Source organism: Sorex fumeus, unplaced genomic scaffold (assembly GCF_029834395.1).
Source record: "Sorex fumeus unplaced genomic scaffold, SorFum_2.1 ptg000072l, whole genome shotgun sequence".
NCBI classification, from domain to species: Eukaryota; Metazoa; Chordata; class Mammalia; order Eulipotyphla; family Soricidae; genus Sorex; species Sorex fumeus.
In genome coordinates this window covers 50,991,804-51,011,122 of record NW_026606129.1, presented here as the reverse complement: position 1 = coordinate 51,011,122, position 19,319 = coordinate 50,991,804, and the positions used below count along the sequence as shown (strand labels likewise).

The 19,319-nt window shown below is 61.3% G+C and overlaps 1 protein-coding gene across 1 annotated transcript; it reads right to left on the bottom strand.

Moving 5' to 3' along the window:
- Positions 1-728: 728 nt before the first annotated feature.
- On the bottom strand, positions 729-19,207 carry GNAI2 (G protein subunit alpha i2). Its single transcript, XM_056129525.1, has 9 exons — positions 18,955-19,207; positions 5,716-5,758; positions 5,343-5,484; positions 5,093-5,253; positions 3,294-3,422; positions 2,942-3,071; positions 2,688-2,841; positions 2,283-2,496; positions 729-1,700 (listed from the first exon to the last, which is right to left on the bottom strand). The coding sequence occupies exons 1-8, from the start codon at positions 19,070-19,072 to the stop codon at positions 2,306-2,308; spliced, it is 1,068 nt and encodes a 355-aa protein (XP_055985500.1). The 5' UTR covers positions 19,073-19,207; the 3' UTR covers positions 729-1,700; positions 2,283-2,305.
- Between the last annotated feature and the right edge of the window lie 112 nt (positions 19,208-19,319).

Sequence of the window (19,319 nt, the reverse complement as noted above, 5' to 3'; positions counted from 1 at the left end):
AGCCGTCCTTGTGCAACCAAGCCCAGGGCGCTCCTCACTTGAGGCCTTGCTCCAGGCCTGCCCGCCCCCGCTGAGCTCAGGTTTGCGGGATGTCTGGAACTCTAGAGACCCGTATGAGCGCGAGCTCTCTGCACGAAAATCTTTCTGAAGAACACCCCCTACTTTATGCTTGGTCAAGCCTATGGGGGCTGAATTCTGGACGGGGCTCTGGGAAGCATCCTGGACTAGGAGGGTAGTGTGTGTGTCGGGGGCGGGGCAGGAGAGGGGGGACATGTGTGCAAGAGGCTGTGGGCTGGGAAGAGAGGTCAAGTCTCCTCTGCACTGGCCTCCCCTGACGCCCCTCCTCTGTGTGGAGGAAGACCACCTGGCATCAGACTTCAGGTGCTGGGGAGGCCCAGGAACTACCAGGTAAGAGTGGTCTGGAACCAGAGAGACAATACAGCGGGTAGGGCACTTGCCTTATTTTGCACCTGACACAGGTTCGATCCCCAGCATCCAGTATGGTCCCTGAGCCCCGCCAGGAGTAATCCCTGAGCACCTCCAGGTGTGGCCCCCAAACAAAGGCTAGTCAAAGCAGATATACGGGGCACCGAGAGCAGGACTCGAGTGTCACTGGGAGAGCCTCACACATCACCCCAAACTTCTGTGCCCCCATGAGGATTAGGGGCACTCTGGCACTTCTAGACTTAGGTCTCTGCCCCTGGGGAAGAAGAAGGCGGAGATTTCTTTCTACATTTTATTATTTCAAACCAGATGGACAATTCCATAAAACGTGAAAAAAGCAAGGAAGTGTTCTACGCTGAAGGATCCGGACCTTGAGCGAGGGCGGGTGGGGCGGGGCCCCTCAGCAGGCAGCGGTGGTTCCTAGGTTAGCGCTAAGGAGCTACATTTAGGTTAATGGAGTCAGGGCCCGGGGGCCCACTGGGATGGGGACCCTCAGTGACATTGGCAGTTGTCTGGAACAGCCCTTGGAACCCGATTCTGTGGAGGGCGGGAAGGTTGTCACCCCACAGAGGGCAGCCAGCGAGGGGACGGGTGTAAACACGCAGACACACTCAAGGCACGGCATCACTGGAAGGAGCAGGGCACTGGTTAGATCCGAGCATTGAAATAGTTTGTCTAAAAATAGTTTGTCTTGGTCTGAGTCTGTTTCCCTTGGTGTGAGTTTCTTTTTTTCTTGGTCTGAGTCTTTTTTTTTCCTTTCCTTTTCTTTTTTTAAAAAGCCAGGTGAAAGAGCAAGTGACCTGTACGCGTGGTTTCTCAAGGTTCTTGTGCTTTTACCTTTGGGGCCTCCGCGCGGCTGGAAGGATGAGTGGGGAGGAGGCCCCTGTAAACATTTGGACTTGGGCTGGTCAGGGGCTGGTGTTAGGCAAAACCAGGGGGTGGGTCCCAGGCTGGAGAAGTGGGTGGCCCTGCAGACAGGCCTTGGGAGACTAGCTTACGTGTCCCTTTCCCATCGCCAAACACAACAATGGCAAACACCGGGATGGGACCGCAGTCATTCCCAGCACCCGGGATGAGGCGAGCTTCAGATAGGGGGACCTGTGGCAACCCCTCCCTGGGCCACTGCAGCTGAGAGAGGGGCAGGGGGACCAAGAACAGAGGAGGGGAGGGGAAAAGCGGCCAGGGCACAGGCGGGGAGCGTGGTCCTCTTGGTCCCATCTTCCTCAGGGGCTGGGGGAGCAGAGTCGGCGGTGGCCCTGCAGGGGGAGGGGGGAGAGGGATGAGTCAGGGTGTGGGTGGAGAGAATCTGGGGCATCTGTCCTCCAGCTGCCCTAGACAACCACCACGCTCTCCTGGGAGCTGTGACCCAGAGGCGGGTGCCAGGAGCTGGCTAAGTCAGGGCAGGGGTTGTTGGCCCTGGCAGAGTCCCCCCACCTCCCCAAGGATGATGGGAGAGCTTCAATCCATACCCCCCAGGTGGTAGGGGACTCATGGCCTCCTCAGGCCAATAGGTGGTGGGCAGGGGAGTGGAGGCGCAGAAAGGGAAGAGTGTGAGAAGAGAAGGGGTGAGTGGGAAGGGGAGGAGGGGGATATGGAGGAACACAGGGCCAGGGATGGGCTTTCTCCAAGGCAGGGCAGGATGGCCCAAGTGCGGACCCAGGGCCTGGCCTGGCACATGTACTGCCTGAGCAGAACTGAGCCTACCAGTGCTATCCTGCCATGCTGCCCTGAACCTGTGTCCCCAGAACCCCACCGTCCTCTAACCTAAATGGGTGCCGGAGCTCAACACCCACTGCCAGGCCCCACCCTGCTCCAGCCCGCACCCACTCTGGGCTCACCATCCTGCCAGGCCCCACCGCGCTCAGAAGAGGCCACAGTCCTTCAGGTTGTTCTTGATGATGACGTCAGTGACGGCGTCAAACACGAACTGCACGTTCTTGGTGTCGGTGGCGCACGTGAAGTGCGTGTAGATCTCCTTGGTGTCCTTGCGCTTGTTCAGGTCCTCAAACTTACTCTGGATGTAACTGGCTGCCTCCTCGTACTTGCTGGCCCCTGTGGGAGATAGAGAGTGAGGCTGCAGGGGACACGTGGGTCCCTGTGGGCAGCGAGTGCAGGCATGGCCAATCCAGTGGAGCAGGCCGGCAGCACCAGGAGGGACCCAGTCCCAGGGTTACCCGTCTGGCCAGCAGGGGGCGTCCGCGGGCCACTGGGTCATGACTATCTCCCCGAGGCCAGTGCCCCACCTGTGTACTCCGGGAAGCAGATGGTCAGGGGGCTGTGTGTGATCTTCTCCTCGAACAGGTCCTTCTTGTTGAGGAAGAGGATGATGGACGTGTCCGTGAACCACTTATTGTTGCAGATGCTGTCAAACAGCTTCATGCTCTCGTGCATTCGATTCTAGGCGTGGTGGGGGGGAAATAGCAGGACAGCCCGGTCAGCACCAGACAGTACCACCACCCCCGCCCCCGCTCCTGCCCATGGCCTCTTGGCCGCTCACCATCTCCTCGTCCTCAGCGAGCACCAGGTCGTAGGCGCTCAGAGCTACGCAGAAGATGATGGCGGTGACCCCCTCAAAGCAATGGATCCACTTCTTCCGCTCCGACCTCTGCCCGCCTACATCGAACATCCTGTGGACAAAGGGGCCCCTGAGCTCCAGAAACGGAGGTTTCCAGACAGAACCCCACCCTGCCCCACTGCACAGCCCACTGAGATCAGGCCACTTGGAGGGGTAGCGTCCTCCAAGGCTTGTGCAACACCAGCCTCGAGGGGGCTCGGCGAGGGGAGCCAAACCGTCCCCCCGCCTCCAGCCGCACTTGACGGGCGCTGCCTCCACCCGGACGTGTCCTCACTTGAAGTGGAGATCCTTGAAGGTGAAGTGTGTTTCCACGATGCCCGTGGTCTTCACGCGGGTCCGCAGCACGTCCTGCTGTGTGGGGATGTAGTCGCTCTGCGCAATTCGTTCCAGGTCATTCAGGTAGCTGGGAACAGAGTGGGGCAGGGCGTCATACGAGCCAGCAGGGGCCTCCTGACATGGGCCAAGGACAGCAGCACTAGGTCCCTTTCCCTCCTGTCCCCTCACTCCTCAGGCCAGGCCCTGCCTGCATTAGTCCTTGCTCAGGAGAGAAACCCTGACCTCTGAGGTCACAGCTGCAGTGGCGATGGGCGAGGGAGGGGGAACACGACATGGACTGCGATGCTAACAGGTCCAATTCCGGCTCCGCTGCAGAGCCCTCTGCATCCCTCAGGTCCCTCGGTGCCGGGCAGGGGCAGGATGGGTCGAGGCCTGCAGGCGCATTGGGCCCTCTGCCCAGCGCGTACTAAAATTCAGGCTCCTCAGAGGGAAGGCAGGGACACCTGCTGGCAGAAGTCCCAGGGGCTCCTCATTATCAGTTCCTGTAATCAGTATCTGGGTCACTCTGCCAGGTCCTGGGACCAGCCCTGCCCCTTCCTCAGTTTCCCTGCTGCCTTGGCACTGTGGGCAGGCCCCGAGCCACTGTCCAGTGCATTCTAGTTCATTCCTGGGGAGGGCTTCTGGGCCAGCCTTTGGCTCCCACCAGTAGTTGGGCCAGAGGGAAATGACCTCAGAGACACAGGGACAGAACAGAAAAACAGGAAGGGCCATGCGGGAGCGTGACGCATGTGCCGTGACCTGCAGACCGAGGCCCGCCCCTACGGCAGGCTCCACCGTGGGCTCCCCACGGCCCCTCCTCTTTCCCGGTGGTGGGGCTCATTGCTGCCCCACAGGAGTCTCGGGGCAATGGAAGGATCCCTGCCCCCGGGTCGGGGGGCTCTCCATCCCCTACCCTGGGTGATCTTATTGGAGTGACAGTCATGCAGGAGAGTGTGGCCTGTGTCTGTACACCAGCGAGCAGTGTTGGGCACACAGCAGAAGCCCCTCATGTGGGAATGGGAGGAGACTGGGCACGCCAGGCACTGAGGTAGCACCTGCTGGTAGGACTGACAAGCTCTGTGGGCCCACACTTCCCTGACCTCTGGAAGGGGCAGTGCTCAGGCCAGGCCTGGCGCTGCCCCTGGCTTTCCCCGGGGCGTTTGGCTGCAATGCCATAGCTCCTACACGGACTTGCTGCAAGGAGAGTGGGGAGGCTGTCCGTGCATCTGGGGTTCGGGAGCCAGGACTAGGCAAGACCCACATTCCTGGGCAGGCATGGGCTCGAGGGCTGAGGGGGCGGGCAGAGGAGGGTGCAGGCCCCCGGGCGGCCCCAGGCCTGTGGAGTTGCACACAGCTCTGTAGCTATCAGCATCACCCTCCGGCCTGGTCCTGTCACCCAGGGATGCTTAGCATTGCACTGCAGGCCTGGCACTTGCGGGCTATTTGGAGCTTAACCCAGAGGGCTGCGCAGCTCATGATTCTCCAGCTGCGTCGAGGCTCAGCCCACACACATCTGTGCCCACATCCACCACCTCACCCCCTGCTCAGCCAGTCACAGCCCTCTCTGCAACCCCAGCATCCGGAGTATGCTGTGCCCCTGCTTGGAACCCCATCCCCGTCCCCACCAGGCCCTGACCCCCTGCGAGTCGCCTGCCCAACTCATCACTGCTGCAGAGAATGACAGTGTCCAGGATGGCCTGCAGGGAAGGTGCTCTCTAGGCTGCCCGGCCCGGCCCGCCCAGCCCTCACAGCACTCACTAGGCGGCAGAGTCATTGAGCTGGTACTCCCGAGAGCGGCCAAAGCACGCCTGCACGCCGTGGTCAGCCCAGAGCCTCCGAATGACGCCGGACAGGTCCTCTGGGAGCAAGCCCTGCTCCTCGGCCGTGCACGACAGCGCAAACAGCTGTCTGGCATCGTCCTGGACACAGCAGAAGGGGGCGCCCATTAGATAGATCGACACGCACCCGTCGGGGAAAGGGCCCAGGCTGGGGGGGGCGGGTCACGTACCGCGCGGGAGGAGTCGGCAAAGTCAATCTGCAGATTGCCCATGGCTTTGACGATGGCCATGATGGACTGGATGGTGTTGCTGTAGACGACCGCCCGGTACTGCCGGCATTCCTCCTCGGAGTAGCCATCCTCGTGGATAATCCTAGTCACCAGGGGTTAAGGGTTAGGAGCCACAGAGTACAGAGGTCTTGCCCTACTGCTCGGGGATGCTGGTACCTGCAGAAACCTCCCAGAAGAGGCAGACAACTGGCCCGGCCCACGGAGACCCGAGGCACCGCTGGAAAGGGCCCAGCCTGGGCAGTGCAGGCCCATAGGAAGGGGATACAGAGGGTGGTGGTCCGGATTGGAGCTGTCTCGCCCCTGCAACACTTACTTCATCTGCTTGACAATGGTGCTCTTCCCCGACTCCCCGGCACCTGGAACAGAGGGTGCGAGCAGTCATGGGAAGGCTGGTCCAGGGAACCCTGGAGACCCAAGTCCCCTCCCCATGGCTTCCCAGTGGCAACACGGAGGTGGTCAGGGCAGCGGAGCCATGAAGGCTGGTGGGGTACCGCTGCCAGAGTGCCAAGCTGCCCATGGGGGCGCTTTCCAAGCCTTCGCATCCTGCACACACCACAGCCCATGTGGATCCCCACTGCCCTGGCTGGAGTCTTGCAGGCCGCCCTGCAGGAGGCAGCTTGTGAGTCCATGCACCGCCGTGGGCCAGCACAGCCCTCTCCTCGCTGCCATGATGAGGCAGGGCTGGAGCCGAGTCCTGCTCCACCCACAGGGCCATGCACAGGCCCTCTACTGTCACAGAAGCTTCTCTGGCCTGAGAGTCCCACCTGCCTTCCGCCTGGGCACCTCACATGCCCTTCTGTGACTGTCCTGACACCCCAAAAACAGGTACTGCTTCTGTTCTCACTTTAGGACTGGGGTCACTGGATACCGAAAATTCAAGGTCCATGATTCCAGCCAGGGTTCAGAAGGACAAGGGCTGGACAAGCAGCCCAGCGATGCCTGGGCTCCCAAGCTTGGCCAAGTGTGGTTCAGCCACGAGACGATGCTCTAAATGGTGCAGACAAGCACATTCTCAGGCCTGGAGGAGCAGCACCCAGCCTGGGAGCACCTACACTGCAGCATGTGGTCAGGAGTTCGAACCCCAGGTGCCCCACATGTGCCAAGCAAGGTGCTGGCAGCTGCCTGAGATTCCTGGCACTACCAGCCGTTTCCACCACAGCCCAATGTGTGAGGAACACAAACAGAGGCTCAGCCCCCGGTGAGCACCACAGCAATGGCTCACATCTCAGAGCTGACTGGGAGCCTGGGGAGCACATGTACCGGCCATGTGACCTGATGTGTGAGCCCCTGTGGGCAGCCACAGTCAGGCGTGTGCTGAGCCCCACCAGCACATCCACGATGAAGGGTGGGAGAGGGAATAAATACAAATAATTAGCAAGGGCCACATCCAGCAGTTCTTGAGGGCCACCCCCAGGTGGGGGGCGTGGGACTGAATGCTGGGCTCCTTTGTGTACATGCTCTGGCCTGAGCTCTCTCCTGGAACATTACTATTATTTATTTATTTGCTTTTGGGGTCACACCCGGCGATGTACAGGGGATACTCCTGGCTCTGCACTGAGGAATTACTCCTGGTGGTGCTCGGGGGACCATAGGGGATGCTGGGGATCGAACCTGGGTCGGCAGCGTGCAAGAAAAATGCCCTACCTGCTGTGCAATCGATCCAGCCCCTATTTATTTTTTTAAGGGCCAGGAATTGCTCAGGGATTAGGCCCTGCGTGCACATGACCCAAGTTCCACCCCTATCCCTGCACGCCTCCAGCACCACTGGGTCCAAACAGTGCTGCACTGTCCAGTCCAAGCATGGACCCATGGGCACACCTGACCAAGTATCACAGGGGAGTGACCCCAAAACCTTCTGGGTGCTATTTGAAAGACACCAAAAATATTAGAAGGGGAAAAAAAAAGCTAGGGCCGAAGAGATAGTACAGTGGGTAGGGTGCTTGCACTGCACATGGCCAACCCAAACAAACTGGCTTTGATCCTAAGCACTGCCAGGAGTGATCCCTGAGAGCAGAGCCAAGAGTAACCGCTGAGCATTGCGGGGTATGGCCCAAAACACAACAAGGGGGGAAAAAAAAGAGAGCTCAATACAAGAGAAAAGAAAAAAAAAAAAGCTGCAGATTCCCAGGATCAGGGAGGTATGGCTCAGGGCAGAGGTGTGAAGCCTGAGTTTGACCCCACACCACATGCTCTGCCCCTGGCACGCCAGGAGTCACCCAAGGCTTCCAGCAGTACTGGGAGTGATCCCTACGACAAAGCAGATTCCTTGGTTCCACCCCAGACAGAGGCAGATCTGCAGTCAGCCCCGCAAGCTCCATTTCCCGGTGTCCGTGAGACGGGACAGTGCACCCCCTCTCCCCTTTCCTGAGCGGCTCCTGGCCCCAGCTGCAGGGAGATGGGCCCCCAGGCCCAGCTTGTCCACAGCCTCAGCCCAGATGACCCAGTCACACCTGCACCAACTCTCAGCCGTCTCTCTGGGCTGGGCACCCCTGCTCTGGCCACTTACATGTCCCAAAACTCCGTCACCATGGCAGATCAGGGTGGGGGAGGGGCAGCTTTGAGCACTCTGGCCCCCACACCCTTCAGGGTCAGTCATGACCACCTCAGAGCTCTAAGGTTCACCAACACGAGCGGCAGGAATCAAGCTGTGGGCAGAGGCCACATGCTCTGCCCTCACTCCAGCCCCCACCTGAGAGCAAGGACAGAGGCCGCAGTCCACTCAGTCCCTGGAGGAACTCCAGCACATGCAGGGCACACCAGGGAGAGGCAGACCTGACCTGGCACCTCCCACACCCTGCAACCCACAGCTCCCTGGGAGATATACACATTTCCCCTGACGCATAGCTGTGGCCCTCAGAGGGGTGGGGCGGGCAGTCACTGGGCAGGCTGCGGAGGGCGGTGGTGAGCCAGGGGTTTAGAGCATCCCTGGCAGTGGGTTGTGGTCAAGTGGCAAGGGCCCCCACTGACACCGCCACCTCAGAGTGGGGTCATGAGGAGAGGGCCTTGAGCGACAGCTACTGAGACACATTCCTGGAGACGGCCGTAGTGCAGGGAAACAGAGTACTGGCCAGGCTCGCCCCCAGGCTGCTGTGTCCACAGACCTGTGGTGTCTGTCCTCCCAGGCCCCAGCTTCTGTCACAGAGGCTGAGGACGCAAAGGAGGGGCAGTGCTGGGGTTAAGGCACTTGCTTTACATGCAGCCAACCTGAGTTTGATCCTTGACACCACATTTGGTCCCCTGAGCTGTGCCAGGAGTGATCCCTGAGCAGAGTCAGGAGTAAGCCCGGAGCACTGCTGGGTATGGCCCCTCCAAAGAAACAAAACCCAGAAAGACCCAAATCAACAAGGATGTGTATTTGCTGGTGGATGAGGGAGCTGACTGGCATTCCGGCTGGGGGGCTGAAACTCAACAGATGGCTTTCCTGACCTGAGGTTTAGGAAAAGGGCCACGCCCTCTAGCATGACTCTGTGACCCCTGTCCACCTGAAGGGTCAATGTCTGTCCGGCTGGTCAATCACTTTCATTTTTTTTGTGGGGGAAGAGTTTGGGGCTACACTCAGTGATGCTCAGGGGTAACTCCTGGCTCTGCACTCAAGACTTATCTAATTATCCCTAGCAGGCTTGGGGGACCATATGGGATGCCGGTGATGGGACCCAGGTCGGCCGCATGCCAGGCAGGAGCTCTACCCTTGTACTATCACTTGGGTTCCACCCATCACTTTCTTGGTAGGTGGCGAAAGCGCCCTGGCAACCTTGCCCAGTCATGGAGATGGTGACACCGAGTCCCTCTGCATCTCACTTCCCCAGTGGGATGGCACCACATGCAGCAGACATGAGGTGGGCAGGCGATGGGGTGCCCCTCACTCTGGGCCATCTCTGCCCAGAAGGCCCCCTGCAGAAAGACTCCCACTGAATAGGTGGACAAATCAAGGACACAGACCCCATCCCTGCACTTGGAGCTGTCCCTCTGTCCTGCCAGCGGCTCTGACTCACGCAGGGAAGGTGTGAGGGGCGGCCAAGGGTGTGGTGCTAGTGGCCAGGCAAGAAGTCAGGGCATGCCGAGGGGCACCGAGAGCAGGGCAGGGGCCAGAGGTGGAGAGAGACCAGTACTGCACCTGCAGGAACGCGGTGGGGCCCGGGGGGGCTTGGCCTCCCTCTGCACCTCTGCAGACAGCCCCCTTTCAGCCAGGCTGCTTGGCTCGAGTTCACCACATTCGAGTGGCCCCCCCACCCCTGCACCTGGGCTTGGGATCAGTGCCGAGACGCTGAGATGGGGACCAGTGGCCCGATTCTCCTGCCCGCTGAGGCTGCCCTCTCCAGCTGAGGGAGACCAAAGAGGCCCACAGAGGCTCCCTGCGCTCACACCGCTTCCCACTGGGGAAGAGCCTCTATCACCTGTGGAGCAGCTGTGGGCTCCGGCAGGCGCTGGTGTGTCAGGGTGCGCCCCGGTGTTAGCAGGTGGCTGCTCAGCACCAAGACATCTGCTCCTGCTCCCAGGAGCTCAGCAATGCCCAGGAGGGGGGCAATAGGGCACCGCCTCCCTGAGCAGCCCCCCTCACTGCTGGCCGTCCCTCCTGGGCTCTCTATCCCAGGGACACGGGTTTCTGTAGGGCCTGTTTCTCCTCTGCCAAGGCGACTGAGCCTTGAGAAGCCCCAAGCACCCCAAACCTGGTGCAGACTCTGATCCTTCCTGAGCTCTCCAGGTGCCGCAGCCCTGCTGCCTGGCCCCCGCCTGGCCCCTCATCTGTGAAACAGGACACCCCCTTGTCTCCTCCAGGGAGGGGCTGCAGAGTCAACAGCAAGTTCTTCCTGCAGGGCAGGGCAGGGCAGGGCAGGGCTGAGCAAAGTCATTACTGTTCCTCTGGATGCCCTGGGGAATAGCCCCTGGCCCTCATTTCCTGCAGCCCACCATGCCCTTGAAACCTGCTGTACCCTTGAAGCCAGAGGCTGCAGGGGCGCGTGGAGATGGGCAGAGACCAGAGCTGGCTCTCGGCCCTGCTGGAACTTGGAGCCCGGGGTCCTGGGATGGAACAGCTCACTCTTCTGTGGGAGTTGAGCCCCAATACCCTTCCACACACCCAGTGCCCCACAATGCCCGGGCTGGTCTCCTGCCCACGAGCACCGCCACAGACGTTGCCGCCTGGGCGAAGATTCCAGAGCTGGTGGGCTCCCCCATACACGTGGGGCTGGGGAGAGCAGCCAGCTGACGTGGCGGGCCCAGCCTGCTGATGAGAAGCAGAGCCGTGGGGAGCCTGGGCCGACTTGGGCGGTAGCCCGGCTCAGACCCACGGCACCAGGCCCGCCCCGCCACTGATCCCGCCTGCTCTAGGGGGGTACTGGGGAGAAGGTGGGGATGAGCCAGGGGAAGCCCACCCCAGGAAGGTGCCACGTGGCAGACCAGTCAGTGGTTGTGGGTGAGGGCCCAAATGGGCTGCTGCTCCCTTGGGTCTCTGGGCCCCAGATCTGGCGGCCACCAGGGGGAGCCCAGTAGCCAGACACGATTGGGGGGTGGGGGGAGCTGGGCCACAGCGGGGTGCATTTGTTTCTGTAAAGCAGCCTCAGTTCCAGCAGCTGGGGGAGGGGCTGGACCCTCACCCCTTACCCCACAGAGCCTGGGAAGTCTGGGGCCTGGGAAGAGGCGGCACACAAATGAACAATGGAACAGGAGGGAGGGGGAGGCCACACAAAGACCCTCCGAGCCCCGCCCCGGCGGCTCTTCCTTCCTCCAGGTGCTCCCTGCACGGAGCCTCTCTGTGGCAGAGACCGGAGGTCCCAGATGGACCCTGAGACGCCCACACACCTGGTGCCTAGCCTGCACCAGGTCACCTCCCCTCCGCCAGGCTCTGCCCCTCCGCACAGCAGCTCCAGCAGCTTCAAAGGCTCATGATGACCCACAGGGAAGCAGCACTGGCCACCAGGGCCTGCCCGCTGCTGCCAAATTAGCCCTGTGCCAGGGAGGGCCTCTGTGCCAGCAGGCAGACGGGCAGCTCTGCCCGCACCAGGAAGGCCCGCCTGGAGGGGACGGGCGCTGAGCTGGGCACACTGTTGGCTCCTCAGGCGCAAGTCCCACCCTCCGCGGGAGCCACCTGCCACCAAGCCAGGTCGCCCCAAGAACCAGGCCACTGGTCATGTCCTCTTCATGGAAGCCCCTTCCTTTAAGAATCCCTTGGCTGCTTTCGAAGACTCTGAATAACCCCCTTCAACCCCATTTCTGATTCCTTCGGGTGGGTCCAGCCTGTGAAATGCACCAAGACAAGGCTGGCCCTGCGTAGCCTCTCTTACATTCCCCAAACTAGGAAATCCAGCCCGGCTGGCCATTCATTTGTGCCTACATGGGCTCATACTGAGAATCGGGGCATTATTACGCAGATGCCAGCACCAGAGATGTCACCGAGGAAAAAGGGCACAAAGAGTTGGGAAGGGGGTTCCCGAGAGGCTCGAGGGGCCACCAGCTACATAGGCTGTGGTGTCCCTGACTCACAGCCCAGAGCTGGCTGCATATCTCTGATCTCTTGTCCTTGACGATTCACTCAGGCTCCTGAGCCCCCCACCCCAGCCTGACCACACAGAGCAGCGGGAACCTCTATGGGGGACAGGGTCACCTGACTCAGACTCAGAGGTCCATCCAGCCTGCCACAGACGCCCTCAGACCCACACGCGGTGCCAATGCCCACTGCAGTCTGGACCTGCCCGGTTAAGTCCTTAACGGAACAAGTGTAGAGCTGGGGACGATAAGTGGCCTGACCTTGGCCTGAGAGGGATGGTGAGGAGGGCAAAAGCAGGGGCAGCTGCCTAGAACAGCATGAGGTCGCCTGAGAGACAAGGATCCCCATGCCAGAGCAGACAGTCTGCTTCGAGCCCTGACCCACCCAGGGACCCCAGCAGTTGGGTCAGAGCTCTGAGCCACCGTCTGGGTCACATCTTGGTGTTCCCACCTACTGGGTAAGTCACATCAGCCTCAGTTTCCTCATCAGTCCCAGCCTCAAAGGAGCAGTCATGAGAATCCAGTCCCCCTCAGCTGGAAACAGATGCCATTTGGAGCCCACACCTGGCAGTGCTCAGGGAACCCTGCGGTGCCAGGGTGCTGAGGACAGAATCGGCTTCGTGCACTCAAGACCGTTGAGCTATCTCTCTGCCCGCCAGTTACTGCTCTCACCAGAGGGGAAACTAAGGCCAGCCCCAGGTCCACAGGTAGTAGCAGGGGAACATGGAGGCTGGGCCGAGACCCCCTCTGACCATCCTTGAGCAGGGAAAACCCAGTGAGCTAATCCTGGGGCTGCTGCTCCATTTCCGGGCATTCATCTCCGCCTGCCGCCGCGGCCTTCCGGCTTTGGAGGGCAATGGCCGCTGGGGAACACAGGAGCAGCCTCTGCTTTCCTGCAGGCCCTCCCACTGGCGTCCCTCTCCCAGCCGCCACTTCCTGTGGACAAAGGAGGGGCTGAAATCCTTCTCAAAGCCGCCACCTTCTCGGGGGGCCTAGGGCCAGGGGTGGCTGGGGCAGGGCAGGGCACAGCTACTGGTCAGTAAAGTGGCCCCTGGGGTTATGCAGATAAGTCTGAGCAGGTGAGTTTCACCTTCTAGATACTTCTGCACAGGGTTCACAGCCACCACCCCGGGAGAAGGGGGGGCCAAGCAGGAGTGGCCCTCCGTTCTCTTCCTCTTTTGGGCTCCTCCTCCTCCAGCTGCTTCCTCCTTTTTCCTCTGGTGTGGACACCACTTCCCCGAGGGGCCCAGCTCTGCCACGCAGACTTCACGGCCCCTCCTCCCTGGCACCCACCGCCACCCCCGTGGACTCTAGGAGGATGGAGTTGCCTATCTCCCCCACCATCCAGTCAGTGAAGTCTCACACCAGCCTTAGCCAGCCCCACCTCCGGCTGCTCAGGTGCTGGGCACTGGCTGTGGAACCCCAGGCAGCGAACTCAGGAGGGCCAGTCGGCCACACAAATGCTCAGTTCTTCCTCTCAGACCACCAGCCTGTCCCAGACCCCAGGAGCGAGAGTGGGGTTGGGGGTTAGTAAGAACAAGAGTGTTAGGTTAGAGGGAGCTCGGTGGGACTGGGCAGAGGGAGCCCCCACCCTGCACTGGTGGTGCCAGGAGGGGCTACCTGTTAGCATGGGTCCCTGGGGTCCCTGCCCTGGGAATCTCGTCATCTGCCCTGCCCTGTAAGGCAGACAGGGCCTGTGTTGGTGACCCTTTCCCGTTACTGACAGATTCTGGACTAAACTTCCTGCCCCAGGATCCTGGGAAAATGGGCCGGTGCCACCACGGGCCCTCCTCTACCCATCCTGACCCTCAGCAGTCCCCACGGGGCTCAGGGTGACAGTCACATGAGGCTCTGGGCCAGGCTGGGATATGGTGGGGCTCAGTGGCTAAGAACTTTTATGGACAAACCCTTCCTCATGCCAAAAGAACAGGGTTCAGGGAACAGAGATAGCACACGGGTTAAAGGCACTTTCCTCGCAAGCAGCTGACCCTGGTTCAATCCCTAACTGTATGGGGTCCCCCAAGCACCACCAGGAGTGATCCCTGAGCACAGAGCTAGGAGAAGCCCCTGAGCGCTGCCAGGTGGGGTCCCAACTCCCCCCTTCCAGCCCCCTCCCCAAGAATGTGGCTCCAAGGCTGAAGAGACAGCCCGAAGGGCGAGAGCACTTGCTTTGTGTTCTGGAGCCTCAGATTCATCCCTGGCACCACATGGTCCTCTTAGCACCGAGAGTGGCCCCAACAGGAGAAAAAAATAAATAACGAGGCTCAGGAAGTAACTCAGTGGTAGAGCACGTGCTTGGCTTGTGTGAGGCCTTGGGTTTGGGCCATGGCTACAAAACAAAGCAAAACAGAATAAAGAATGGGTGGATTTTAGAGATAGCGACCAAGAGATACAGCCAGAGACTGAGCTCCAGTACAAGGTGTTCAGAACCGATGTGCACCCTGCCTTGTTCGACAGAGCCGTGCTGCCAAGTGCTCACCCCGTGCGAGAGAGGCCGGGGGACTTCACTGGGCCTATCAGCCTCCCCCTCCCCAGCACTACCTGCTGCTACTGGCTGGACAGCCACTTGCTGGTGTTGGGCAGAATTCTGTGCCCAGGCCCAACGACTGACACACTGCCTGGGCCCCATCTGGCAGCCGAGGCTACGGCCACCCAAACCCATGCTCCCTAGCTGGTCAGGCTTCCGGTCCCCTCTGTCCACTGTCCACGCCACCTGCTTTGCTCTCTACCCTCACCCGTCCTGGGGGTGGCCCTTCCTTGCACAGGTACCCTGCGGGGGAGTTACACCCCGCAGGAAGAGGTCTATGAAGGCCGGCGCTTGCTCCTGCCTCAGCAGGCGTATGTCTTAACTCAGTTGCACCAATGTGGGGCACGAGCAGGATGCAGACTGAGGGGGTCAGAAAAGGCAGCGACGACCCCCAGCTCCCACACAGGCGTGGGAGCTCGGCAGGGCGGCAGCCCGGGAAGACAAAGCCTGGCCCGGCCTGGGGGAGGGGTGGGAAGAAGCAAGTCCCCCACCCTGCTGCCCCGCCCCCCATTCAAGTGCTAATGAGCTCCAGCCCCTTTGAGGGCTGGGAAGAGCCAGGAGGGCGGAGGCTGATGGGCAACCAGCCCACCGGTGCCCAGGGTCTGCCACAGTCCCACCCGAGACCCCCCAGAGGTTGGGCTGTTAGCCCCCAGGACAGTCAGTCGCTCCAGCTGGCACTGGGACCTCCCACCATCCTTTGAGCAGCTGGGGGCAAGGGAGAGATTCCCCAGTGCCCGGGCACAGGGGCCAGGCTGTCTTTCTCAAGCCTCTGCTGGGGTGTCCCAGTCTCACACCTGTGGCTGCCGACAGCGGCAGCGGGCCCCAGTCAGGAAGTTCTGGGTGGAGTGGGGCTTTGAAGCCAGGCCTGTGGGATCCCTTCTCCCCGCTACCAGGAAACACCCCCCAAGAGCCTTCCGACCCCAGTGCCCTTGCTGGGTTAGTCTCCAGTCCCCAGGGCCTGTGAATTTTTCAAAGCCATCAAGAGGAACATTTCCCGCCCCCCTCCCCTTTCTCAGGCACCACTACTCCCCACATTCCCCAGCCAGGGTCCCAGGCCAGCCCTTCCCATTCCCTCCAGCTGGACTAGGGCCCAAGCAGGCGTCCCAGAACAGCTTATTCCTGTTTTTTTGGTGGTTCCCAATTGTTTCATTCCTTCCATACCGTACACACTTAATAGGCACCTACGGTATCCCAGGGCCTTTGCTAGAGACAAAGTTAGACAAAGACCACAAACTCGTTCCTTCTCTTTGGGCAAACCAAAATTGAACCCTCACATGTCCACTCGCTACTGGCCAGGCCAGGAATGCCTGCAGCACTGTTCTGGGCTGAGGTCCGTGGCTGTGGGGCAGCCTAACCACTTGGGCAGGACAGGCCTTGGTGGAGCTGTAGAGGCCTCAGGCTGGACCTGTGGCTGGCCCCAGACAGCCTGCACTGCAGGGAAGAAAGCAAAGCGTCTGCTGCATTTCAACAGAGGCCCAGCTGGCCGGCTGTGGAGATGGGAAACAGGCTGCAGACCCTCAGAAGATCCTTACGAAACGGGCCAAGATGTCAGTGCTCCGCGATGAGACCAGGAGGAAACGGCCTGAAGAACTTCTCCCAGTATCTGCCCAAACCCTGAACTGGACAGAGCCTGACCACCTCCACCGTCAGCCAGGCTGTATGCAGCGTTCGTGCCGACCACCTTATTCGACCATCCACCCACTGCCAGGACCCAAGTTCACAGGAGGTGCTGTTCACTTGACACACGGTTGGACCCATTAGGTGCCAGCACAGGAAGCTCAGAAATGAACTGGGCACAGCACAGCCCTTGTCAGCAGCCAGTCTCTGAGGCCCGGGGAAACGCATCTCTGGAAGTGGTGTCGGAAGGCAGAAGAGGGGCTTCACCAGCCTAGTGGGGGTGGGAGGGTTGTGTCAAGGAAGGTTCCTGGGTGGTGACCCCTGAGCAGAGTCTTGAACCTGATGATTATCAGGCAGGAGTGAGTGAGATGGAAGCAGGAAGAGCACACGCTGAGGGAACAGCAACTGCAAAGTCCTGTGGGCAAGAGCGCCGGAGAGTGTGCACAGAGCTGCGGAGGGGTGGAAGCCGCCTCTCCTTCCTTTGCAGGATGCCCACAGAAGCACATCCCAAATTCAAGATACCCCAGCTCACATGAGGGCTTCCATTCTCCTTAAGTACCCAGCCCATGACCCTGGGGATGACTGGTGTGTCCACTGAACTGGGTCGGGGCGCCGAGTATCCCGTAGTCCCCCTGGTACTAGCCACTCTGTTCCCGCCCCCAAATCATGGGGAAAACCTCCCTCACTCCCATGGGTGACATCTGCCTCTGCCCCAGTGACAGTGACTGTCCCTGCCCGCCGCCGCTGGCTGGCTGGTTGGCAACGGAAGCAGGGAAGGAGCCAGTATGCGGGCGGGGCAGCAGGCGTGGTTCTGGCTGAGAGCAAAGGCTGGCACCTGCCCAGCCTGAGTCCCGCTGCCTGGAAAGAGTCCTATCCGCTACGTGGGACAGGCGCCCGGCAGGTGAACCTGCTCTGGCCTCCCATCACTTCCTAAGACCTGGCTATGGAGAGACCTACCCGTGGAGCTTACCGACCCCCCACCCCCACTTCCTGCAGGAGACTCCCAGGCACTCTCTGGCCCCAACCCAGGAAGCCCATTTTACAGAGGACACCAAGCCAGGGGGACAAGATGCTGAGAAGGTCTCGTGGGCCGAGAGGGACCTGCCAGCCAGGCATGGGAGGGGGTTGCCAAAGTCCCGAAGCTGAGCCAGACTCCAGTGGGTAGGCCTGGAGGGCTGGGGTGGGGATCCAGAACAGGTCGGGGGCCCTGTTGACCCTAGGTGCCCCAGCTCAGCCCCCGTCCTGTCATCCTCATGGCTACCACAATAACTGCACTCAAGTCTGGGGAGGAGCTGGCTGGAGACCCCAGGCCGAGCACTGGGAGGTGGCCGAGCGGAAGCACCCTCCCCAGGCCCAGCGGGTGGCAGCCACGGGCATTTCACTGCGGCGACACCCACTCACAGCCGCTGCCGCACTCGCAGCTGAGACAGGAAGAGGCAAGCGCCCAACGCAAAACAGCCCAGGAGGCTGGGCCGCCGCCCCTTCCCGCCCCTTCTCTTCCTCCCGCAGCGGCAGAGGAGCGGATGCCATTTTGAAACCTCCGGGGCTGTGTCCCTGAGGCCAGGCCCCGGGGTGGGGTGGGGGGGCAGTCAACAGATGGGCCTGGGAGGGAAGGTAAAACTGGTCCCGGGCTCTGGGCCCAGCAGGAAAAGCCCCACTTTCCCAGTCTGTGGACCCCATAGCAGCTGTGGGGCTGAGGGACCACACCCCCCACATACACTGTCCAGCCTCCAACGCTGCTGCGAGGTCCTCCCTCCCCCCCCCAACTCTAAAACCCCCTCAAATCAGGCAGCCACCCTGCACCACACCTGCTCCCAGTTGGAGGCAGCGGAGACCCACAGTCTTTGTAAAAGTCCACCTCTGTTGCCCACCCCCAACTCTCCCCCCCAGCTGGTCCATCACATCCCCTGCCAGGACTGTAAGATCCCATCCGACCAGCTCTCAAGCCGACTCACTCCCCCTAGGCCTCTGGGTCCAGAAGGGGTGCGGGAAGCCCAGCCCCCGTCAGCAGATTTCCTTGGCCTGCCCGCCGGGCAGCAATATGTCGGCTTACCACTTCCACTTCCCCCCACCCTGGAGCAGCCACCATCTTCCCCGGCCTTGGAGGCGCTACAACCCCAACTCCTCCACACTCCCTCCTGCTCCCCAGATGTCCCTCCCTTTGGTCTGGACCTGACTGGGAAACTGGGAGGCGTTCAGCCAGCAGAACCTCCCTGGGCAGCTTGGAGACCCTGCCCCCTCCCCCGGCACCACCAGTGGCATCTCAGCGCAACCCCTGGCTCCCTCCTCGCAGCCCAGCCATCCAGTGCGGCACAGAAGGGGGTGGGGGAGGCTGGAAAGGCAGAGTGCGGGAGGGGGCTCAGGGGTCTGCAGAGCGAGGCCTGCAGAGAGGCGCCTAAGTGGGCTAGAAGCAAAGGCCCGAAGGTTCCAGCTGGAGGGTGGAGGAGGTTTCCCACCAAGAAGTCCCTGGGGTCAGGGTGCACAGGTGTGGGATATAAGGTCTAGTTAGGGATGGGGCACAGAAGAGAGAAGAGGGAATGGGTGGGGGCGAGGCGGATCGTCCTGCCCAATAGGAATGGAGGAAACAGGTGGTGGCTGACGTTGGAGGGTGAGTGGGGCTGGGGGAGGGGGGGAATAGGGAATGATGGAAGAACCAGGTAGGAGCTCTTGGGCCTGTGAGGTTGATCTGCAGGTCAGATGCCGTTGGGCCGAGGAGACTGGGCTTAGCTAGGTCTGGGATATGTTGGGGTGTGTGCGTGGGGGGGGGGTCTCAGAGACCTAAGCCAAACCCAGAGTTTCCAACCATTATTTAGGTTCCCGGCCAGGCTAGAAGTGATGGTCCAGAGGGAGTTTGGCAGTTCGAAACCCTTGTCTGAGGGTGCGGGCCAGGGGCTTGGGAGACCCCGGCGCAGGGCGCGGCCTCACCCAACAGCAGCAACTTCACCTCCCGCGCCGCCTTCTCGCCGTCTTCCCGCAGGTTCTTGTCGATCATCTTGGAGCGCTCGGCCGCCGCCTTGTCCTCGGCGCTCACGGTGCAGCCCATCCCGCCGTCCGCCGGCCCGGACACGGCCCCCGGCCCGGCTCGGCCCCGCCCGACCCACTCCGCTCCCGCCGCCTACCCTCCACGAGCAGCTCTCGGATCGGCAGTTCCAAGCGTCTACCGGGCGGCGCCTTGTAGGCAGCCGCGCACCGAGGGCTGGGCGGGCCCGGGGGTGGGGCCGGAGCGGAACAAGCCCGGGACTGGGCAGGGGCGGGGCGGGGGCGGGGCCTGAGCAATCCCGGTACCGTGA